This window comes from Eubalaena glacialis, chromosome 7 (genome assembly GCF_028564815.1).
Source record: "Eubalaena glacialis isolate mEubGla1 chromosome 7, mEubGla1.1.hap2.+ XY, whole genome shotgun sequence".
Lineage (NCBI taxonomy): Eukaryota > Metazoa > Chordata > Mammalia > Artiodactyla > Balaenidae > Eubalaena > Eubalaena glacialis.
In genome coordinates this window covers 20,228,617-20,253,555 of record NC_083722.1, presented here as the reverse complement: position 1 = coordinate 20,253,555, position 24,939 = coordinate 20,228,617, and the positions used below count along the sequence as shown (strand labels likewise).

At 42.7% G+C, this 24,939-nt stretch overlaps 1 protein-coding gene and 1 pseudogene across 1 annotated transcript in view; both read left to right on the top strand.

Moving 5' to 3' along the window:
* Positions 1 to 24,939, top strand: part of LOC133094976 (cytidine monophosphate-N-acetylneuraminic acid hydroxylase) — a 272,381-nt gene that overhangs the window by 213,942 nt on the left and 33,500 nt on the right. Inside the window, exons 5-8 of the mRNA XM_061195773.1 lie at positions 2,981 to 3,184; positions 6,582 to 6,673; positions 21,693 to 21,802; positions 24,041 to 24,231. Coding sequence (XP_061051756.1) covers positions 2,981 to 3,184; positions 6,582 to 6,673; positions 21,693 to 21,802; positions 24,041 to 24,231 — 597 coding nt within the window. The remainder of the gene's footprint in view (positions 1 to 2,980; positions 3,185 to 6,581; positions 6,674 to 21,692; positions 21,803 to 24,040; positions 24,232 to 24,939) is intronic.
* LOC133094977 (myc-associated zinc finger protein-like) lies at positions 19,068 to 20,557 on the top strand (annotated as a pseudogene).

Sequence of the window (24,939 nt, the reverse complement as noted above, 5' to 3'; positions counted from 1 at the left end):
CTACCATGTGACAGACACTTTATATCTCAGCTTTCATGGAGTTTACATCCCTGTGAACAGAAAACTGAACATCTTCCCATTTAAAACAAAACTAATCTAATTAAGAAATTATGAGTAGCAAAATGCATTTATAAATTGACAATTCTCAGTGAGTTGCCTTTTCTTCCTCTAGCCCTTTTTCTCAGAGCTTAAACTTCTGGAGGATTCCTGGCTTCATGAGATGCATATAATCAAGATGAATATCATTAACATAATATTTTTAAAAATCAAAACTAAAGCTAAAATTTCATGACAAACAAAATATCAAAATTTTAAAGACAGAATGCTGCACTGCAAGGCCATGCCACCAAGTCTGAGGCAAAAGGCAAAAATGTATGTCCCTATATAAATGCTTTTGTGTATTTTTTAATGATTATTTTTTCACCAACATTAAAGTATTTGAAAAAATAATGAAATGTTGAAAAGTAGGTGTACTAAAACTCACATCATTTTAGTTTAAATATTTTATTTATACCCAAACCAGAATTGATTATAATTTTACTTTCCTGATTTTAATGGGATCCAATCCAATTTTTAATAGCTTTAAAAGTTGACTTTTGGGAAAAACTAACCATTAAAAAATACACAAAAGCATGTATATAGGAGTGCACATTTTAAAATTTTGCTTTAGGTTCCAATATACGTTTTCACGGAATTGATAAACAAAGATGTAGTTAGCAACCTGCTTTACACAGTGCGTGGAAAGCCTTAGAATCTAACACAGAACTTTGGCTAACTGGTTCATTCAATCAAGTAAAACAAAATATTTAGAAAGGTTTCCTTTTTACACTTTTAGGCTAATTATTCCAGAAATTGCCTCAGTGCTTGCTTTGGCTTGGTGTCAGATATTTGTACTCATAAGAACAAAGATAAAAGAACTTCATGAGGCTTAACATGGAATCCTTTCTATCAAATACATTTAAAACATATATTTGGAAACATTTCAAGTCTACTGTGAACAGAATTACCAGGAATTTGGGACAGAAGTGACAATGAGAATCTGCTTTGAAGAAATGGATCATACTCAATTATAGAGCTCTGCCTTATTAGTTGAAAATTGGAAGTAGCTTCCCTGTTATTTTCTATTATGGTGTGTTTTTTACATTATTTTAATTTCCTGTTTAAGAAATTTGTGGGACTTCCCTGGTGGTCCATCTTGCAATGCAGGGGACACCGATTTGATCCCTGGTCAAGGAATTAAGATCGCACATGCCGTGAGACAACTAAGCCCATATGCCGCAACTACTGAGCCCATGCGCTCTGGAGCCCGTGCGCCGCAATGGAAGATCCCGCATGCCACAACTAAGACCTGACGCAGCCAATTAATTAATTAATTAATTAATTAATTAAATTTAATTAAATAAAACCTGATCTTTAAGAAAAAAAGAGAAATTTGCAGTACTTCCAAAAATGAAAGTGAAAGTGCCACAAATGTACATGAGCTCCAAATCAATTTTAAATTAACACATGAAGAGAATTTTGACCACTTTTGGTTTGGAGTGGAATGTAGAATTAAACATGCACCCAGATTTCATACCATGGATATACCAAAAGTTATTTTGAAATCCCTCTTGGCAAAAATTATATTCCACTATGATTCAGAGTTGCATCATAACAAGAGTTTGTTTAAAGATTGGGGTTTGAGAAATGTAACATTTGTATTTTCCTTGAAAAAATATGAGAGATCAAATGCTTTGCTGCTAGAGCTTTTTATAAATTATTCAGATTGAGTGCAGTTGGTTCAATCTTTAAGTAGCTAGCTCTTAAAGATAGTCTGCTAAGTGGTGGGAAGAGAAAAGCAGAGAGATAGAGTGTTTTTAAAAGCATCTATGTGCAAGGAAGCAGGGCAGTGCACTGGTACTAGGTTATAATGTTCTACAGAATAGTAATACACATTGAGAAGTGCTAGACTTATGATAACTAGACTTATCATGATGACCATTTTTAAATGTATAGAAATATCGAATCACTGTGTTGTGTCCTGGGAACTAACATAGTGTTGTAGGTCAATTATACTTTAAAAAAAAAAAAAAAAACCTCATAGAAAAAGAGATCAGATTTGTGGTTACCAGAGGCAGGGGTTGGAGAGAAGGGGATTTGGATGAAGGTGATCAAAAGGTACAAACTTCCAGTTGTAAGATAAGTAAGTACTGAGAATGTAGTGTACAACAGGATCAACATAACTAACACTACTGTACATTATATATGAAAGTTGAGTAAATCAACTAAGAGTTCTCATCTTATCTTTAATTTTGTTTCTATATGAGATGATGGATGTTCACTAAAAGAAAAAGAAAGAATAAATTTCAATGTCTTCTGGAAAGTAATAAAATAAGAAGTGTTAGACTTGACCTGGGGGTCGGGGGGTGGTGGGTAGCTCGGAAGGCTTATCCAAGGAGGGGATGATTGAGTTATGTTTGAACCTAAAGGGTGACTCTCAGCAGGAAAGGAGAGCAGGTGCAGAGCCAAAGCATGGAGGTGGGGAGAGCAGACTGGGTTCTTGAAACTAAATATAAAATTCAGCTTCTAAGAGCGATATGGTAGAGGAGGAAGCAGTAGGACGGAAATGCTGAGCTGGGCCCACACCCTCTTTATCCACACAGACTAATGCCTTGAGGGAGCGAATGAGTCATAGAAGCTGAAGGAGCAACTGCCATTCTTCCGAAATACCCAGAGAGAGGCAACGACAGACCATGGGCAGGCAAGTGAGAGGGGCATGAGCTCTCTGGGAAAGTGGAGATAAACCCTCAACAAGTAGGATGGACATTGAAAGGAGGGGAGAAAGTTCACTGTCAGGTGCCACCCGGCCTGGGTACTTGGAGGGATGGCCTTAAAAAGTATTTTAATAAAAAAGAGGTTTTTGAGGTGTCAATGCCAAATTGTTCTCTCTTAAAACCTAACAGTATCACTCTTTCCTCTCAAAATGTTTGCCTTTTCATAGCATTGAACAAACAACTGAGATCCTGTTGTGTCTCTCACCTGCTGAAGTTGCCAATCTCAAGGAAGGAATCAATTTTGTTCGAAATAAGAGCACTGGCAAAGATTACATCTTATATAAAAGTAAGAGCCACCTGCGAGCATGCAAGAATATGTGCAAGCACCAAGGAGGCCTGTTCATAAAAGATATCGAGGATTTAGACGGAAGGTAACATGAGTCCTTTGCTTTCTCCCTGGTGACCCTTCTTACAATTAGATTTGGGAGGAAGTGTGCTCATTGAGAAATCGAATGAACCAACTGACAAATTATTTCTTTTAGCAAATTCATAAGTTTTACTTGTCCTCACTGAGGCAACTGTCTGATCTCAAAATGTTATGACCTTTACTTAATTTCCCATTCTCTCTTAAGAACTCTAATTGAAAATTGATTCCTAGCTTGATAAACAGTGAAATTTCTAAGGTACATGTGTCTGTGTGTGTGAATGAGTGGTTGGGTGTATGTAACAGCTTTTCTTTTTCAGGACTCAAGCCTCCTTTGGGTTTCCTTTCCCGCTCCCCCAGAAGTATGAGTGGGGCAGGCCCTTATCCAAACACTGCTGGAGAGCAGATAGACTTGCCCTGACTGCCTCATGGTGATTAAAAACCCAAAATGGCAGAGCCCCAACTGTACCTGCCCTGAACAGCAGCTCTTCTAATCATTTCTTGGAAGAACTAGTGCTGGAACCCCTCTCTCCCACCTTGATGAAGCCTACATATAGATCACCTTCCTCCCCAGTTCAGGAGCAATACCAAGACAGGATGGTTGTGGGTTTTGTCTGTTTGTTTGTTTTCAGTGACTGCCCAAGAGACAGCAGCACTGCCTGGCAGAGACAGGGGCAGTTCTGGGTGAGGGATGCTTTGTCAGCCTGATGCTCAACACCGGCAACAAATGAGTGGTTGACCGCACCTTTCCAAGCTTTGCTTCAGCCTAACTTGACCTGGGTGCTTTTTAGCCATTCCCATGTCAGGCTTGACCTCCACCGTGTTGTTGATCTGATTTCTCGGGTCATCTGTGGGCAGTTTAGTGCAGGTGGACTCAGAGGGAGCTGCGTAGTTTTCTAAGAGCTCCCTGCTATAATCGTATAGAAGACCATCACCCAAGTCTAGAATGTTCTTACACCTGCACACAGATTTGCTTCACTGCATACTTAGTTTCAGGGCCTAGACGCACACTATTAGATTTCTAAATGTTGATAAACACTGTTGCACCTGTAGCTTGCTTGGCTCCTCCGATGGGGTTGCTAGATTAGGCAAATAGAAGGCACCCAGTTAAATTTGCATTTCAGATAAACAACGAATATATTTTTAGCATAGATAGGTTCCAAGTATTGCATGGGACACAGTTTTAGCGACAGCTCTACTCTAGGGGAGCCTCATGGTTATTTGCTGACAGCCCTGTTTGGAGTCCCTTCCATCTTCTCAGACATGGCTCGTTCTGTCACTGGTACGTTTCTGCAGGCACTCTTGGACCTTGAGGTTTTCTGACTGTTGCGGTTTGGGGACTCCGCGTTTCCTCTCTCCCTTTCTCTCCTTAGTGGGCTTTTCACGTGGTGCTCCCTGAGCCAGCCGTTTAAGGAAGTGTTGCAGCTTTGTGATTAGGAGCATGATCTCTCCTCACAACCTGCCCTGTTCAGAAGCCTGCCCCCACCACTTACCAGCTCCATGACCTTGGACAAGTTTCTTAGTCTTTCTGGACCTCAATCCTCTCCTCTATACAGTGAAATTGAGAGTATTACCTACTCTGTCTGACTGCTGAGAGGATTAAGTGATTTCAAATACATAAAGCACTTAAAACAATGTCTGGCCATATGATAAGTGCTCAATAAATGTCAATTACATTTGCTGTTATTACTCTGTCATGAGCTTCTAGTGTAGCTTAGGAACAGAGGTTATTTATAGGAATTCAGATTGTTCTTGAACCTGGCTGGCTCATCTTAACAGAGTGATTGCTTTGCCAAAGGCTGGCCTTTTCTCTCCTTCACCCAAAGCCTTGGGGGTGATTGATCCTAGTTTCACCCTACTCTGTTGGCAGGCTAACCTAGAGCTGGCATTGTCTTAGTGCTCCGGCACATGAGGAACCAGATTTATCTCCTGCACATTCTCCCAGCTTTATTCCCAGATGCAGCTCACCAAGCATTGATGTGCTGAAACTCCATCCTCAGAGTAACTCACACCCTATACTCCCCCATCCATCACTCCAAATTTGACTGCTTCTCTGTGTAGCAATTCACCCGAGGAATCTCTCACCTAGGAGACAGTCAAGAGTAATGACCTACCTCTTCTACCCTCCCTACATTTTTCTTCTTCACACATTTTTCCTAGCCATTTTTCTTCTTCACACGTAACCAACATCAGCAACTCTCATAAGCTGTGGTTCTCATTTTCTAAATCTAACAACTTTTCCCAACCTCTTTGCACATGAAGCTGTCGCCTCCCTCCTGTCTACTTTCTGCCTATGAACAGTTAAGATCCTGCCACGTTTCCCCTTTAATGACCCAGCATGCTGAATAGCTGCGTTTGGAATGTTCTCAAGTTTTGAAATGTTGGCTACTCATTGATGAGAAAGTAGATGTTTCAGAATAATCCTCTATAAATTGAAGTGCGGAATATGTTTTTTGCCTTATTACTAGAAAAGAGCGTGAAAAATTCTTGATGTAATGAAGCTTGGAAAAATCAGTGTAATTTACTGATATACAAGTTACAATAGACATTGTTAGATTAAAAAATCTGATGTTTCCGGTTTGAGACATATTTGTTTGTAAAAAAAATTCTTTAACTGTGAAAAAAAAAAACTTCACAAGAAACACTACCAAAATAGGGAGGAAATGGAACTTTTATGCCTCATCTTCCACCACCACAACCCCCTTCACGGTCTGGTAAGAAATGGAAAAAAAATTACTAAGCCTCCTATTTTGCTGCAATCTGATTCTCATTCTGAAATAGGGTTGCCAGAGTTGGCAAATAAAAATGCAGAACACTCAGTTAAATTGCAGATAAATGACGAATTTCCAGTATATATCATATATTGTGTGAGTTGTGTTTTTAAATTATTTCTTATTTATCTGAAATTCATATTTAACTGGGCATCCTGTATTTTATCTGGCAACCATGCTCTGAAATCTTAAACTATAAGGAAGTCTTTTCTCTTCCTGAAAACTTGAGTTGAACTTAGGTTTAGCACACTATACTAGCGGCTAAGGGTTGTGAAATGATTATAAATCAGAGGTCTATCTTTATGACTGCATTCTTTCCTCATATTGGCCCCAGTTGAATCTTAACCAACTTAGCTTTTGCATGAGAGCCATCCCTAAAGATGACTTTATTCTGATGGCTCTGTTGATCTCTAACACATATTATTTTGTGACATGGCATTTATCTTCACTTTTAAAATTACCTACTGATGATTAATCTATATTTCCTTGGATATTTGAGTATGAGCTATTAGTAGTTTTTCTTTCATGCATTTTATGTTCAACCAACTACAGTTGTTTATAATGCATTTAAGCCTAAGAAGATAAATTTTTATTTTCACCATTTCATAAACCTAAGTATAACTTTTCATCCAGGTCTGTTAAATGCACAAAACACAACTGGAAGTTGGATGTGAGCACCATGAAGTACATCAATCCTCCAGGCAGCTTCTGTCAAGATGAACTGGGTAAATATCATCCATATCGATCAATGTTTTCTGCTATTATTATTATTGGGGTCCTTCTTGTCAACTTGTTTCCAATCTCACTTGAAGCTTTGAGTATATTCTGATTTTAAACTATGGACATTAGGTCTTTTAAAAATAGTTAACACTGAAAATTCTAAACAGGATTTCTCCAAAAGATCCCTTCATTCATTCATTTGTTCAGTAAGTATTTGATGAGAACTTACCAGGTGTAAACATTGTATTGGGTATTAAGAGATACAAAGATGGATAAGATAGAGGCAGTGTAAATGAGATGATATTAACATGAGGTGGTGGCAAAGACAAGCCTGTGAACAACTAAGATCAGGGATACTCTGATAGGTTTCTTTGGTACAGTGTACTATAGAATAGTGGCTCTGAATATTGTATCAGTGAAGACACACAAGATAGATATTCAAGTGCATGATCTTTTCAACAGTTACAATGAAACTTCACAGTTTCGGTTGGGAAATAAAGTCCTTCAAATTCCATGGCTCTTTCTGGCATAGGTAAGATGCTACAGTTTACATGTGATTCCCAGTATGCTGGCTCCACTTCTACTTTTTCCTTCCTCCTACTCAAGAAAGCAGGTAGAAATATGAGTAAGGAGGGCTTAGTAATAGGAATAAATTTGTCTTTGACCTAAGTGATTAAAAGCATGTTTTATCAGTAGAAAAAGTGACTTGGGAAGATTCTTAAAACTGCTCATGCACACTGTTTCAGAATGTCTGTTATAAGAATAAAAATATAGACTTGATCTAATTGGGGGAATCATAGAAAGCTTCATGCCAGAGATGGCATTTGTGTTGGGTTTTGAAAGATGGGCAGAATTTCATCAGGCAGAGAAGAGAAAGGAGGACATTTCTGGTAGAGGGGACAGCTTGGGCTGTTTTAGTTTATTTGGGGCCAAATGTGTAGTTTCGTTGGCTGGAGTACAGGGTATGTGCATCAAAGTAGTAGAACATAAGATTTCAAAGGTACATTGTAGGGAGGGCCTTGAATGTAGTTGAAGAATCATGACCTAGTCCAGAATGTTATTAAGTGTGTGTTAGGTGTAGTATTAGGCACTTTGTGTGAATTATTTCACATTATCTTCACATTGACAATGCAGTAATGGGACTCAGTAATGGAGAGTCATTTTACCACCAAATTGTTCAACCCATCTGCCTCTGTGCCTGCACATTCTTCCTTGACTCCTGTGACAGTTGACAGTGGCTGCACTGACCCTGCTCCTATGGCTCGCCCTGCTCTCGCACCCTGGATCCCGCCTCGCACCTACTTGAGGACTTCCCTCCTGCAACTGTCCTTCTCTCTCCTGTATCATAAATTTTGTCTTTGCCTATTAACCCACACGTATACACACACACACACACACACACACACACACACGTGCGCACGCGCCCTAGTGTTCAGATAAGCCCTCTTATGTTTCCATTTCTCCAACTGCCTAAACAGCTAAACCCCTTGAAACAGGCATCTCACACTCCTTGTCTCTGCTCCTTCCCCTCCCATCGTCTCTCAGTGGAGCTTCCATCCCTACCACTCCGCTAACACTGCTCATGTCAAGGTCACCAGTTTGCTAAATTCAGTGGTCGCTTTGCCATGGCCATTGTACTCAAACTCTCAGCATGCAGCACAGCGGCCCACTCTCTCCTTAATATGCAGCTGACCCTTGAACAATGCGGTTTGAACTGCACGGATATTTTCCAATAGTAAATACTATAGGACTACACCAGCCAAGGTTGGTTGAATCTGTGGATGCAGAGGAACCACGGTTAAGAAGGGCCATCTGGGGCTTCCCTGGTGGCGCAGTGGTTGAGAATATGCCTGCTAATGCAGGGGACACAGGTTTGAGCCCTGGTCTGGGAAGATCCCACATGCCGTGGAGCAACTAGGCCCGTGAGCCACAACTACTGAGCCTGCGTGTCTGGAGCCTGTGCTCCCCAACAAGAGAGGCCGCGACAGTGAGAGGCCCGCGCACCACGATGAAGAGTGGCCCCTGCTTGCCACAACTAGAGAAAGCCCTCGCACAGAAACGAAGACCCAACACAGCCAAAGATAAATAAATAAATTTAAAAAAAAAAGAAGGGCCAACTATTGAGTTCTACATGAATTGACTTCTTTTATATATATATATTTTTATTTATTTATTCAGTTGCGCTGTGTCTTAGTTGCAGCATGTGTGCTCCTTAGTTCTGGTAGGTGGGCTCCTTAGTTGCGGCATGTGAGCTCTTAGTTGCAGCATGCATGTGGGATCTAGTTCCCTGACCAGGGATCGAACCCCGGCCCCCTGCATTGGGAGCACGGAATCTTAACCACTGCGCCACCAGGGAAGTCACATGAATTGGTTTCTAATAGGCATTACAAGCTGCAGCCAAAACAGAACTCCTAATGGCCAAGCCCAGCTTAGCCCCAGACCTGTCCCTCCTCCAGCCTTCTTCATCTTGGTAAATGACGCTGCTTCCACTCAACTGAACAAAACCTGGTGGTCACTCCTGAGTCTTCTCTTTCCTTAAACCCCCATATCCAAACCATTAATAAATCCTGTGCCAAAACACCTTCAGAATCCATCCACTTCTCTCTGTCTGCACTGTCTCCAAACAAGTGCAAGTCACAGTCACCTTTTGTCTGCACAACTGGCCTCCCTGCTTCCATGCTTGCTTCCTGCAGTCCGTCCTGCTTACAGCACACAGCTTGATATTTTATTTTATTTTTGTTAATTTAATTTAATTTTATATTGGAGAATAGTTGATTTACAATGTTGTGTTAGTTTCAGGCTGGTTAGTACCAGACTGATATTTTAAAAATTCAAATAAATTCATGTCATTCCCCTGCTTAAAACTCTCCAATGAGCTTCCTATCACACTGAAGAAGGTGCATCCCTTTGACCCGGCAATTCCACATCTGAGACCATATGCCTAAGATCTTAATAATCACTGATATGTCAAAAGATATGGCTATGAGAATGTTCATTCACAGCAATACTATCTACAAAAGAGAAAAATTGAAAACAATTTAAACACTAGAAATAATTCCACTGTGTCTTAAAAGTGATACTATTGAAGAAACTAAAATAATAAGAGTGATTTTTGACAAATAAAGCAGATTATAAATATTACATATAGTATGGCCCTATTATGAAAAAACATGTATGCATAAGCACTTATGGACGGGGGCAGGCTGACCACTGGTTACCTGTGAGGGGAGCTGAATAGTGGGTTTCCTGGGCTGGACCTCCAGTCTGGGAACTTTGATCACACTACCTCTACATCTTTTTCAGGCTCAAATTATTGTATATGGAATAGGCTATCAGGGCCAGTGCTGTCCAGGTGTCTCGGTGAGACCACCTCCTAATCACTTTTTAAAGAAGGGTCTGACCTGCAAAGGCATTCTCCCAGTTCCCAGAGCAGAGGTGTCACTTACTGAGGTGCATGTCCTTTTCCGGTCACCCCCCAAAAGAGATAGAATGCTATTCTGGGGAAAGTTGCTAATTGCTTTGACTACAAGTTCATCCTCCCCCTGCCCCTCAAAGGGATGCCTCGGTTACTAGGTTCTTTTGCCAGTAAGCCTCATTCCATGTCTGTTGACCTAGCCTAGGAAACCTGCAGACTGCATTGTTAGCAGTAACTGTACAAATACTGTTAAATTTATTTGGCAGAAAACAGGTAAGAAGCAAAGGTTTGAACATATCCAACTGTTTGTGTAAGTGAAAGGACAATAGACTATCAACTTTATGAGTATGTAACCCAGGAATCTGCTTAGGGACCTTTGTAAAACCTCTAAGTCTTTTGGACAAGACCTATAGCGAGACATTATAGCAAAGTGGTTGAGAGTGAACGGCGCAGGACAGCCTGGGTTCAGATCCGGATGCTCAAACACACAATTAAATGACTTGGGGCAAGTTAGTCAATCTCTTTGTTCTTTAGCTTCCTCACTAGGATATAATATTGGTAGTAACTATCTTATTGCGTTGTTGAAAGAATTTTCAAAGTGAACAGCTGTTAAATTCTCAGAACTTGGTACACAGAGCATAATGTTTTATTTGTATATGTATGTCTCAAATAATCTGCACATCACCCCTGTAACTGGGACCTTAGGAGCAGGAGGAAGGGATTTCCCACCCAGCAGAAAATTGGATCAATTGGAAAATAGATCGAGGCTGGGAACTGATGCAGAGGGCTGATGTTTGCTGCTATGGCAGGTGAAGGTCAGGGCTAGAGGTGGCAGCAGGGTCAGTGGAGGGCTGGAAATAACAAGACCCACTGAAGTTTTTAGCCTTTGCTCCAGTGAGGAAATGCTGTGACAGTGGAAAGTTTTGTTAACAGAGCCCACTTTTCAGTCCAGTGCTACCTACACTGTAGTGATTTCCTACCGCATCCCGAGAAAGAGAAGGATGGCTTGATCTCGTAGGAACTGAGATTATTTGATTTTATTATTATTATAAATAACAATATATGGTCATCATTAAAAAGGTAAAAGTCAGGAAAGTAGAAGGAAGAAGACGCTCACTTGCACTCCCATCACCTCAAGACAACACCTGTTTTGGTATCTTTTTTTTATCAGTCGTCACCGAGGTCCCCTTCCTTCCTCTCCCCAGCCTTCTCCTCCTCCTTCTCTTAACTGAGATATAATTCATGTACCATAAAATTCACCTTTTTAGAGTGTGCAACTCAATGGTTTTTAGTATTTTCACATGTTGTGCCATTACCACCACTATCTAATTCCAGGACATTCTCATCATCCCCAAAAGAAACCTTGTAACTATTAGCAGTCAGTCCCATTCCCCTCTTCCCTCAGCCCCTGGCCAACCACTAATCTACTTTCTGTCGCTATGGCTTTTCCTGTATTGAACCAGGCTGGCATAAACCCCACTTGGTCATGGTCATAATTATTTTTTATATTGCCAAATTGTATTTGCTAATATTTGGTTAAGGATTTTTATGTCTATATTCATAAGGAATATTGGTCTGTAGTTTTTTGTGTGTGATGTCTTTGTCTGATTTTGGGATCAGGGTAGTAATACTGCCCTCATAAAATGAGTTAGAAAGTGTTCCCTCCTCTTCTGTTTATTGGAAGAATTTGTGAAGTTTGGTATTGATTCTTCTTTAGACATTCGGTCAAATTCACCAGTGAAGCCATCTGGGCTTGGGCTAATGTTTGTGAAGTTTTTTGTTTACTAATTGAATCTCTTTATTTGTTATGGGTCTTCTCAGATATTCTATTTCTTCTTGAGTCAATTTTGTTAGTTTGTTTCTTCCTAGGAATTTCTGCACTTCATCTGGGTTATCAATTTGTTGATATATAATATTTATTATATTTCCTTATGTTCTTTTTTATTTCTGTAAGATTGATAGTAATGTCCCCCTTTTCATTCCTGATTTTAGTAATTTGAACCTTTTCTCTTTTTTCTTGGTTAGTCTAGCTAAAGGATTGGAAATTCTGTTAATCTTTTCAAAGAACAAACTTTTGTTTTCATTGATTTTCTCTTGTTTTTCTAGTCTCAATTCCATTTATTTTAGCTCTAATTTTTTAAATATTTCCTTCCTTTTGTTTGCTTTGGGTTTAGTTTGCTCTTCTTTTTCTAATTTCATAAGGTGGAAGGTTCGGTTTTTTACTTGAGATCTTTTTTATTATAGGTGTGTTCCTTTTATGCACTGCACTGTTTTAGCTGCATTCCATAAGTTTCAGAATATTATGTTTTCATTTTTCCTTATCACAAAGTATTTTCTCATTTTTCTTGTGATCTTCCTCCTTAAACCATTTGTATTTAGAAGTATGTTGTCTGATTTCTACATATTTGTGAATTTTCCAACTTTCTTCTCTTATTGGTATCTAATTTCATTTCATTGTGGTCAGAGAACATACTTTATATGACTTGATCCTTTTTACTTTATTTTATGGCCTAATGTATGGTTTGTACTGGTTTGTGGAGAATATTCTGCATGTACTTGAGAAGAATGTGTATTCTATTGTTGGGTGGAGTGTTCAGTCTATGTCTTTTGGGTCTGGTTGGTTTATGGTGTTGTTTGAGTCTTCTATTTCCTTGTTGATTTTCTATCTAGTTGTTCCAACTTCCAGTCATCTTTTTAAGCATACTTTTACAAATAATTATAATTATTCTATATATTATTTTTGCATCCTTTTTTTGTCTTGTTAATTTATTATATTAGTCATATTATGTCAGATTCTATACATACATAATTTTAAAGTATGCTTACATTAAATATTAACTTAAATAATTTATTTAGCCATTTCTCTGTTGTTGGAATTTAGGCTGTTCACAGATTTTTTTTTTTTTTTTTTTGCCATCAAAACCAAAACTGTGATCTTTCTGCTTAAGAACTTCTCTGTTTTTGGAGTTTTTTCTGTAAGATAGGTGAATTACTGGCAACAGGGTATGACTAATTAATGCTTTTACCCATATTTAACACCTCATACATTGTAACATAAAGATGGGCTTCACATGGACTAATAGCCTAAATGAAAAAGGTCAGACTGTAAAAGTAACAGAAGAAATGTAGAATATCTTTGTGACCTAGAAATTGGTGGCACTCCCTGACTCTTCAAACAACACTTCAGAAGTACAGCTCAAAGGATAACCCCCCCACCAACACACACACACACACACACACACACACACACACACACACAAAACCCTGGTGAATGTGATTTCATCAGCACTAAAGATTTCTGCTAATTGGAGGACACCATGGACAAAGTTAAAAGACCTATGACAGTTTGGGTGACTATTCTGCAATATTGGCAACCAACAAGGGAATATTATCTAGCATATAGGAGGAAGTAATGCAAATTGACAAGAAAAAGATAGGAAACCCAATATAAAAATGCAGAAAGGATATGAACTAGCATTTTACAGAAGAATCCGCAAAGGTCAATAAGCACATGAAGATATGCTCAAACTCGTTAATTATCAGAAAACTGCAAAGTAAAGCAATGAGGTGTTACTCTATGTCTTTTTGACTGATAGAAAGAAACGAAGGTGCCGGGGAATGTTGTCAGAGATATAAGGGTATAGAAATAGTCATGCCTGTGGTGGGAATGTGGCTGGTACAGCCACGCTAGAGAGGAACCCGACAGTGACTAGTCAGGGGAGGGTTATGAATACGCCATGACCCATCACTCCCATTCCTGTTTGTATACCAAAGAAACCTTGTTGTGGCAGAGTCTATGGGTCCACCACTGGGAGAGTGAATCAGTAAAATGCAGTGAACCAGGGAATACTAAACTGCAGTTAGAGGAAATGGACTAGATGTACATGTGGTAACATGAATGAATCTTAAAAACAGGGTATTGAGTGAAAAAGAGTAAGAAACAGACTGGAGACCCAATACCGTTTATATAAACTAAAGATGCACATATACAATATAATACATATTTTGCATGACCATTCAAATTGTAGCCTGTAGGGGAGGAAGGGGAAATAAGAGTGGGAAACAGAGATAAAGGGAATAAGTAAGTTAAGTAAGTAAGTAGCTTTGCCTGGACCGAATATCATGTGTCATGAACTGAAAAATATGATGAGCACAGTCGTCTTTACTTGAGGTACTAAATGAATGAATGAGTCCATTATTCATTCATTCATTCTTTAATATGTATTGCATTACAATCCATTTTTTAGAATGAACCAGTTTTTGTTCCCTCTAACTAGTTAATAAGCCTGCCTTTTCTCTTCATGCCTTACCAGCTCAGGGCATTCTTACTTTTTCAGACTTTCCTCGTTTGAGTCAAAAAGAGCATTGTTGCTTTAAATTACACTTGTTTCTCAAATATGTTGCTAATATTTTCCAAACATGTTTGCCAATTTTCTTTGGTGGTAGAACTTTTTCATTTTACATTTGTATCTATTCAGATTTTCCACTGGAATTGTTTCCATTGTTATTAAACTTAGAAGTCCTCCCTTTGATATTCTATTTTTTCATACTTTTTAACCACTTGGTTGCTTTTCTTTGTGTCTTTAATCAACTGGAATACTTAGCTAAACAGTTGCACAGCACCGTTGTTAGGTAGCCCTTCCTTTTCCACCAATCTATGATCCCACTCTTAGAATATTAAACTGTTACTTAATTAGGATCCTCTCCTTGACCGTCCTTATGCCAATAATCAATGATTTAATTATTACAGTTTTCTAAAATGTTTTTGCTCTAATTCTTCTTCATTATTCTTCCTTATAAAAAGATTTTAATGAATTCCATTTGTTTGTTCTTCTGGATAAATATTAAGTTATAACCCAAATAACCTAGATTGCATCAGTTTGTGCAGTCAAAATAAGGATAACACATTCTCCTGCTTTATAGAGGCAGGGAGTTGGCAGATGTTATGCTTTTCTTCCATGCATAAATGCATTATCTTTGTGCGAGGGGCATAAAAACTTTTATGGTGTTTGCTTTGAAATAATAGTTAAGAGTTACAGACTCTTATTTTTTTCTGTTTTTCTTGAGAAAGAACAATGCTAAAGAAGGAAAATCCTTAAGAGTGGATATCAATGCAGTTTTCTGAGAGTCTTCCGTAATGCCTTGTATTTTCAAAATGGTATTTGCTAGTATATAATTTTGTTTGTCCAATACTGAACTTTCTTTTTAACTCTTCATTCTTTGAAGGTAAAATAATTGCCATAATAATTATATTATTTTTTAAATCCCTTCTCTGTGCCAGGCATAGTGCTAGACACTATAGGATTTATTATATAATTTAATCCCTACAACAACTCTGCAAAGTATGTATCATAATCCTATTTTACAGATCAGGAAACTGCAGCCCAGGATGCTGATAACAGGCAGCCCAGTCATAATCCCAACCCAGATGTTTACAAATCCAGCATTCTTTCTATTTCATGACACTGTTTTCTGGCAATCATATAGCCTGGAAATAATAATAAGATGTATCTTTATTATATCACTTGCATTTTCAAGGACATAGTTTAATAAGAATAGTGCTATTAAGCATCCTTTGTGTGTTCCTGATTTTATTAAGAAAGCCAATTGTGTTTTACTATTAAATAAGTTGATAACCAATACTAGGAAAAATATTAATTAATATGCTTCTATTAAATTCTTAAGCAATATTTAAAAGGTATAAAAATAACAGAGTGAACAGCCATGTGCCCAGTGCTCAGCTTAAGACATAAAACATTAACAGCAGAAGATCTTTAAATACCTTTCCTTGATCATATTACATACCCCCTCATCCCCCAGAGGTAATCACTCTTCTGAATTTGGGGTTTCAGGATAGCGATTCTTAATTATTGTATTAGCTACATTCACAAAAGGAAAAAAGATGGCACCCTCAAATTGGGATAATTTGTAGAGCGTGTTTTCATCAAAGGATATTTTATAAGGTGTGGATGTGGGAGAATCACAGGGAAGGTGGAGTAACCTGGAGTTGATAACAACCAAATTATCTGTCTTTAGGCCCAAAGGGATGAGGGGGGAGCAGTTTCCAGAATCTGGAAGAAGAGAGAGTCATAAAGAATTGGCTTCTATGAGATGAGCAGTGACCTCTGTCCATGCCCAGAGCATAACTAGTTCAAGGTGACATTACAGGGAAAGAGGCAGAGGTATAAGCGACCCAACCTCACTGAGTTCTCTTACCATCTCACCCTGGAGCTTCCCAATAGCCAAACTCACCTAAAAGGAGGAGAGTGTGGGAGCCCTTTGATGTGGTCCAGCTAAGTCAACCTCCTGAAGGAGACAGTGGGTGGACAAGGGTGGAGACAGGTAGAGAAGAGGGGGTTTGTAGGGACCAACTGAAGTTATCTGGTGCGATCATGTTTCTAGCTTTGAAAATGCTCTTTTAAAAATGAAAAAGTAATATACTTTATTTGGGGCTTTTGTTGAGATAATCTTATATCTAAATTTCCCAACTTGAGGTGCCCAGTCTGGGCAGGAGCAGTGCCTGGGTTGGGAGAGGGGGCTGTGCACCCCAAGAGAGTCTTGGGAGACATGGAATGATGACCATTAATTAATCAATTAACTCAACAGATATTTAACAAATGCCAATTGTGAGTCAGGCAACGTTCTTGGCACACTACTGACAGAGCATCAAACAAACCACGAAGCCAGCTCTCACAGAGCTCATAGTCTTATAGGGGAGACAGACCATAAGCAAACAATATACAATACGTCCAGTGACAATAGGGCTGGGAAGAAAAAAATGAGGGTAGAGGGCTGGAGAGTGCTCTTTGAGATGGAGTGGTCAGAAGGCCCTGTCTGATAATATGACAGCTGAGTCCCAGATGAAGCCAGGTAGTGGGCAGTGCTGATACTGAGGAGAGCTTTCCAAGGAGATCGTCTAAATGTGTTATCAGTGTTGTCAGGGGCAGAGAGGGAGAATATGTAGCCACGAGGGTGAAGCTAGGGCAGCGAGAGAGCAAAACGGACTTTAGGGGAGGTAATTCTTTAAGTTTTCAACTCTTCTTTCTTACAGTCCCTCAAGTTGACCTTGAAAATTGAAATTTGACAGCATATATATATATTTTTGTTTTCAACTATTAGGGAATATTAAAAAATGCACCATTTTTCATTTTAGGGGTAATTTTTACCTCAGTTTCTTCCATTAGCAGTTGTCTTAAAGTGAGTATAATTATTCATTTGGAAAGTGTAGGCAAAATATTTTTTTTATATGCTTTGAAGAAAGTAGGAAAATGCTTGGCTTTGAGGGCAGGGCAATGATGCCATTTCCACAGGGACTGCTTTGGTCTAGGACCTCATTTGCTTTCATTGAGCAGTTAGTAAAATTGCTGGCATTTATTAGGATGACTGTCCTGGAGGTGGCTAGGGTTATAGATAAAAACAGTGAAGAATGGAGAAGTCAAGTAAGTTGTCCAAGGTCATCCAGCTATTAAGCTATTAAGTAGGAGAGTGAGGGCTCCAAACAGGCCATCTTTCTCCTGAGTGCATGTCCATCAGTGGTTTGCTGATGGCCTCCCAAAACAATGGGGAGGGCTCTCAAATGTGGTCCCACCTCCCTCCAATTGATCCTCTCCATGTGTCTCACAGTGGTCTTCCTAAAATTAAGTTCTGATTTTAATACTCCCTTGCTATAGCATTTAGGTATTGCTTTCTGCCATTGTAATAGAAAACGCAAATAAGAGTGGCCCAATCATATCTGAGGTTTTCTTACATCACAAGAAGTTGGAAAGCAGGCAGTCTTGGGCATTATGGCTTTGGTTAATCAAGGAGCCAAGTTCCTTCTGCCTTCCCATTCTGTCATCCTTAGTATCTGACTTTTTTCCTCAGGGTCTCAAGATGGCTCCTGCTCCTCCAAGCATGGCAACCAAGTTTCACACAAGGGGCGGGGGGGAAGATGAAGGGTGAACAGTCCAGATCCGTTGAGTTTGTCCCTCTTTGTCAGGAAAATAAATGTGTTCCTGGAAGTCCCACTAGTACACTTCCGCTCACATCTCACTGGGCAGAACTATATAAACTGTACGTAGAGCTATGGCCACTCATAATTGCTAGGGGGTCTGGGAAATCATGATCTTTAGATAGGTGTATCACCACTCCTTAAAAAAAAAAAATTAGATGCTAATAGTAAAGAAGAAGGAGAAAATAGATTTTGTGCAAGCCACCAGCACGTCTGCTACAATTGCTTAAAATTCTTCATTGACCCCTCATTGCCACAAGATAAAATCCAAACTCCTCCTTAGCAGGGAATCTAGGGTCCTTCATGACCTTCTCTGACCTACCTGTCTATCCTGGCCTGGCTCAAACACCATTTTCCTCGGTCATAAATGAGCAGTCACTTTGTGCATATCAAGCTCTCTCGTGCCTCTATGCCTTTACACATGCTGTTGTCTCATCCTGTTTGCTTCACATCATCATATTTCTTTTGTTGGGCCCAGATACCTCATCTTTCAAGTCTAGCTGGAGCATTACCTCCTACTTGAAATCGGCTTTGACTCTTAGAACCAAACTAGGTACTCCTTCCTGGACACTCCCCTAGCATCTTGAACTCATCTCTAGCAATCATTCATTTGATGGTAATGAAGCTGTTGGTGCGTGGCTGTGTCCCTGACACACTTGCGATCTCATGAGTTCCTTAAGTGTAATATGAAGAAAGAAATGAATGGGGCACCCTCCCCGAGGCACCGGCTGGGTGAGCTGCGCAGCTGGGGCGGAGGCTGTTCCCTCGCTCCCCCCACCCGCCCGGCCAGGCTCCAACCGCCGCCGCCTGCGCCCCCGGCCCCCGGCCCCCGGCCCCGCGGGGCCTCCCGCCCCCATCCAGGGGGCGTCGCCACCGCCATCACCGCCGCGCTCCACGGCCCGTCAGGCGCCCTCCTTCCCTGCCTCCCTCCAGCCCGCCGGCTTGCGAGGGCGGCAGGGCGGCCCGCCGGCAATGCATTCGGCGCAGCCCGCGCCCCCGGCCCCCGCTGAGCCCCGCCGTGGCGGAGGCCATGTTCCCCGTGTTCCCTTGTACGGTGCTGCGCCCCCTTCCCCGTGCTGGGCCTGGACTGCCGGGGGTGGCGGGCGGCCTCTCGAACTCCTTCCTGCCACCTCAGGGTCACGCCCAGAACCCCCCGCAGGTCGGGGCTGAGCTCCAGCCCGGCTTCTTTGCCTCCCAGGGCTGCGCCCAGAGTCCATTCCAGGCCGCGCCGGCGCCCCCACCCACGCCCCAGGCCCCGGCGGCCGAGCGCCTCCAGGGTGACTTGCTCCCGGTTCTCGCCGCCGCCCAGGAGTCCGCCGCGGCCGCCGCCGTTGCTGCTGCGCCCCCGTCCCTGGCCGCCGCCTCCACTGTGGACCCAGCAGTTCTGAAGCAGCCCCCGGCGCCCCCTCCGCCACCCCTGCCGGTGTCGGCGCCCGCCGCCGAGGCCGCGCCCCCTGTCTCTGCCGCCACCATCGCTGCAGCTGCGGCCAGCGCCGTCGTTGCCCCAACCGCGACGGTCGCTGTGGCCCCAGTCGCATCTGCCTTGGAGAAGCAGCATAGAGCAAGGGGCCCTACCTCTGCGCCCTGTGCGCCAAGGAGTTCAAGAACGGCTACAGCCTCCGGAGGCACGACGCCATCCACACGGGAGCCAAAGCCGGCCGGGTCCCCTCGGGTGCTATGAAGATGCCCACCACGGTGCCCCTGAGCCTCCTGAACGTGCCCCAGCTGAGCAGAGCCGGCGGCCGAGCGGCTGCAGTGGCCGCGGGTGCCGTGGGTGCCGTGGAAAGCGCATCCACAAGAACCACGCCTGCGAGGTGTGCGGCGAGGCCTTCCGCGACGTCTACCCCCGGAACCGACAGAAGGACCGCAGGAGCTACCGCGTGTGCTCACACGACGGCGCAGTGCACGAGCCCTACAGCTGCTCCCACTGTGGCAAGAGCTTCCCCCGGCGGGATCACCTCAACAGTCACGGCAGACGAGTGCACTCAACAGACCGGCCCTTCGGATGTGAGAACTGCGAGGCAGCTTTTGCTACGAAGTTCAAGGATCGAGTGCGGGTCTGCACAGTACGACACGAAGAGAAGGCGCCGTGTCATGTGTGTGGCAAGATGTTGAGCTCGGCTTATATTTCGGACCACATGAAGGTGCGTAGCCAGGGCCCTCACCACGTCCGTGAGCTCTGCAACAAAGGCTTCACCACGGCAGCATACGGGCTGACCTCATCCTGTGCAAGCGGTGCAGCGTGCACTGCGAGACCCTGCCCAGCTGGCCGGCCACATGCGGACCCATCGGGGGGGGCGATGCCCCTGTCCCGGAGACGCCTCCCCGGCCACAGCCCACCAGCTGAGGGGGACCCCCGCACCCACCAGGTACAGGTGAGGCCTGTCCAATGGTGGCGGCAGCCCCTCCCAGAGCTGTGGCTCCCTTTCGGGCGCCGAGGGGGTGCATGTGAGCTCTCAGCCACTTCCCTTCCAGCCCTGGTGAGCTCCAAGTTGGTGCGGGGGAGACGGGAGAATGGAGGAAAGTCCCTCGGTACCATCTCCTCTTCCCACCAACTCCTCACAACTTGCCGCGCCAACCAAGGAGCCTCCAGAAGGAAAGGAGGAAGAAATGTTTTCTTAGGGGAATTTGCTAGGTTTTAACGATTTGTTTCTCCTGCTCCTCACTTCTCCCTATCAGACCTGACCCCATATGCACACCTGGCCCGTCAGTCGTGTTGAAGCCCCTGGACGGTGGGCAGGGGTGGCAGAGGACAGGAGCGGCCCCTGCCCTCACCCCCTCTCCTCTCTGTAACCCCCTGCCCGGCCCTTCCAGGGATTTGTGAGCCTTCTCCCTTGATGGTCCTTCTTGCTGTCCTCCTTCCAGTGCCCACCCTACTGTCTACTGCCCCTCCCTGGGGAGTTGGTGCTTTTTGTTTTTTTCCAGGAGGAGGGAGGAGAGGAAGGAGGGAAATCAAAGATTCTGTCCCAGAGAGGGGGAAAGGTGAGATTTGAGAAGGGGCAGAAGCAGGGAAGGCACAGTTTGTACCTTCATAAGGTGGGGTTGTTTGGGGTCAGGCCCTAAACATCATCCTGCTTGAGAATCTGTCAGGGGAAAACAAGTCAAGGGGAGCAAAAGAAGGAGCCACTAGGGCCGGAGGTAGGGCAAGAGATGGAATCTGAGGGGGCCAGGGTAAATGGGGGGATCCAGGGACTAGAGGTGCTTCCTGGGGGTGGGGGGAATGCAGCCACAGTGTCTCCCCCTTCCCTCTTCCACCCCAGCTCCAGCCCTGGCCTTTTCTTTTCATCCCTCTCCCCCACGACAGAAGCTGTGGCCCTGGCCATGTCATCGTGTTCCTGTGTCCCCTGCATGTTCCCCACCCTTCACCCCCTCCTTTTGTGCAGACCCCATTACAATAAATTTTAAATTAAAAAAAAAAAAAAAGAAATGAATGGGTGATGGTCTTCAACCTTCATCTCAGTAGACATTGCTTGACCCAAATGAGCATTGCCTTTTGTTTTTATTTTCCTTTGATTTTTGTACTCTGTGTACCTGAGCCATGCATTTCCATTTCAGTGATGCTTTTTAAAAGTCATTTTGTTATTGTTGTTAATCCAGATTTGTTCCCCTTTGGTTCTAGTTGTGGAAAAGAATGAAGAAAATGGACTTTTGTTTCTAGAACTGAATCCTCCTAACCCCTGGGATTCAGAGCCCAGATCTCCTGAAGATTTGGCTTTTGGGGAAGTGCAGGTAAGGAAACATTAAATTGTAATAATCTTAAAAACAAAAATAGAACTAAGATTTCCTCATATATATATTTACATCCTGTATTACCTTGAATATTCTTGGAGGTGGCTGGTTAGGACATATAAAATATAGTTATTCTGAACTCTTGAGCAAATTTTTTAGGAACCCCCAGAACTTGGCAGGGATTACAAGGAAATACATAAATAAAACAAAAAAACTTTTAGCGGAGGTCCCAAAGGAGAGTCATGCAAAACTATTGGTGGAAGTTCAGAAATTGCCCTTGCTACCAAATCACTATCAGGTAAAATGGCCAGTTGTATATTTCTGCACATTGCCCTGAGAACTTTACAAACCTTCTTGTGCATTTTCCTACCATTAGAAGAGAGTTTCCTCCAGAGAAAACACTTTGATAGTTTGAGAGAGGTAAACAATCAAAAATTAATTTTTCTGGAGTATTTGAGAATCTTTTCATTTGAGAAAATGGGCTGTTACTTTTTTGAGGAAACAAATGGGAACCTATATAGAATAGGCATAATCACCTGAATTTGATTTCTTTTTTTTTTTTTATAAATTTATTTATTTATTTTTGGCTGCATTGGGTCTTCGTTGCTGCGCGTGGGTTTTTCTCTAGTTGCAGAGAGCGAGGGCTACTCTTCGCTGTGGTGCGCGGGCTTCTCACTGCGGTGGCTTCTCTTGTTGCGGAGCACGGGCTCTAGGCGCGTGGGCTCAGTAGTTGTGGTGCACGGGCTTAGTTGCTTCGCGGCATGTGGGATCTTCCCGGACCAGGGCTCGAACCCGTGTCCCCTGCATCGGCAGGAGGATTCTTAACCACTGCGCCACCAGGGAAGCCCTGATTTCTTGACTTCTCCTTACCCTCTTTATTGGCTTTTCTCACTGGAGTTTCTATTACCTTATCTCTGCTCCTGGTGTTTTCCTTTTTCCTGTGGATATGCCAGATCAGGGGAAGGAAGTGAGGGATTGATTTAGAATCCTCTAGTCTATGCCAGTCTCTAAGTCATTGTTTATAGCCATTCTCAGAGGACCCTGACATCCTGAGTGAGTCAGCAGGTAATTTAGAAGAGAAAGCCTTACAAGCCTGTTTAGCCAGGCTGCATGGCTATGCCAGCCCAATCTCGGGTGGCCTCAGCCTGCAGCGGCTTGAAGCAGAATCTCAGTTCCCTGACCAGAGATTGAAGCCAGGCCACGGCAGTGAGAGCATTGAATGCTAACCACTAGACCATGAGGGCCAGTGACAAGGCCTTGGCTTGTCTGCTTTGTAGAAATAAATTTCAACAAAGAGACGAAAAATAGTGAAACAAGTAAAGTGTTTATTAGGAGGAAGAATGTACGTGTGAATAGACACACATGGGTGGGCTCAGAGAGAGATAGTTGTCCCTTCGTGGTAGTTTAAATCACTTATATGGGGCATTTCTTCTGGGTTTCCTCTGGCCAATCATCTTGCTTTGCCTGGCTCTGAGTCCGTATTTGGTTATAACTCAGGGTCCTCCCCTGTGTGTGCGTGCATCTCTTAGCCAAGATGGATTCTAGTCCAGAGGCCTATGGGAAGGTTGACATCACCTACTGTGGGGTGGCGCCCCCTCCCTTTTTGGCCCTCGAGGAGCCTTTCTGCACATGTGTAGTCAGGAAGGTCTCCTTGACCTCGAGAATGAGGTATATGTGGTCTCTTTATCTTTTATCTGGGCAGGACCCAGCTCCTCTCTGCTCCAGCTATTATCTTGGTCTTGGAGTATCTGTCCACAGGCGACAAACTCCGGCTGCTCAGCCTGGGGCCCATCTATCTCCTGCCTTAAACCCACCAGGAATCATTCATCCGTGTACCTATTCCCAGCCACTCCAGCATTTAAATCCCCAAGTGTCTGCCATAACATCTCTAATTGCCCTTCCTTGTAAATTGTGCTTTGAAGGACTGGCCGCAAACGCTATTCTGCAGTGCAGACTGTAAATAAATATTTAGGAGCTAATTTAAAGAGAGTAGAGCTGGGTAAATCCATTGGTTTGACACCTAAAACCCACCATGAACATTTCTATTCTACTAAACTAGTGACCTGTGCTGAGAGTTGTATTCTATATAAACACTCCTGCTGGGTCTCACTTGTATCCTGTTTCACTGAACATACTTAGGAGCCAAGTTCTCCAATGTGACTTGTCAGCTAAGCAGCCGAGTTCATTTTTGCTGGCTGGTAATGATTTAATAATCTGAATCTCACTGTCTTCCAACAGATAACATACCTGACTCATGCCTGCATGGACCTCAAGCTGGGAGACAAGAGGATGGTGTTTGACCCTTGGTTAATCGGTCCTGCTTTTGCCCGAGGATGGTGGTTACTACATGAGCCTCCATCTGACTGGCTGGAGAGGCTGTACCAAGCGGACCTAATTTACATCAGTCACATGCACTCAGACCATCTGAGGTAATGAAGTCTGAGCACTCAACTCTGAAGAAAATGCTGCAGTAAAGGCATCGCTGGTTTTCAGGTTCTTTTGCAATCACTGCTCATTTCGAGGTAGATTCAGTTGGGCTGATGATAAGAGGACTAATTTAGATAAATGCTTACATTTGCATAGCATAATTTTTAACGTGCTTTCACGCTTTATACCACTGGGAATGCGAAAGGAGCTATTGTGGGAAGGAGGACAGGGGTTAATAACCCTCCACCCTCTCACTTCCCACCCTCAGGGTACTTGGTGAAAGTCTAGGTTTAAGGATTATTAATGTTGACTCCCTTTTTTAGTTCAACATTTATGGTAGGAATCAGCACACGTTTCCTATAAAGGGCCAGGGTGTAACTATTTTCGGCTTCACGAGCCATATGGTTGGTGTTGCAGTGACACAGTTCTGCTGTTGTAGCACACAAGCAGCCATAAACAGTCCTGAATCAGCCTGATTGTCTTCTAATAAACCTCATTTATGGACAATGACATGTGAATATCATAAAATTTTCATGTGTCACCAAATAGGATTGCCCTTCTGATTTCCTTTTCAGCCATTTAAGAGGGTAAAAGGTATTCCTAGCTTACAGCAGCAGGTCGCTGTGGTTTGCCAACTCCTGATTCGTAGCATTTCAACAACACTGAGCTCCCAGCTTTTGAACCCTGAGTCCACTTCATCCTTCATTGAA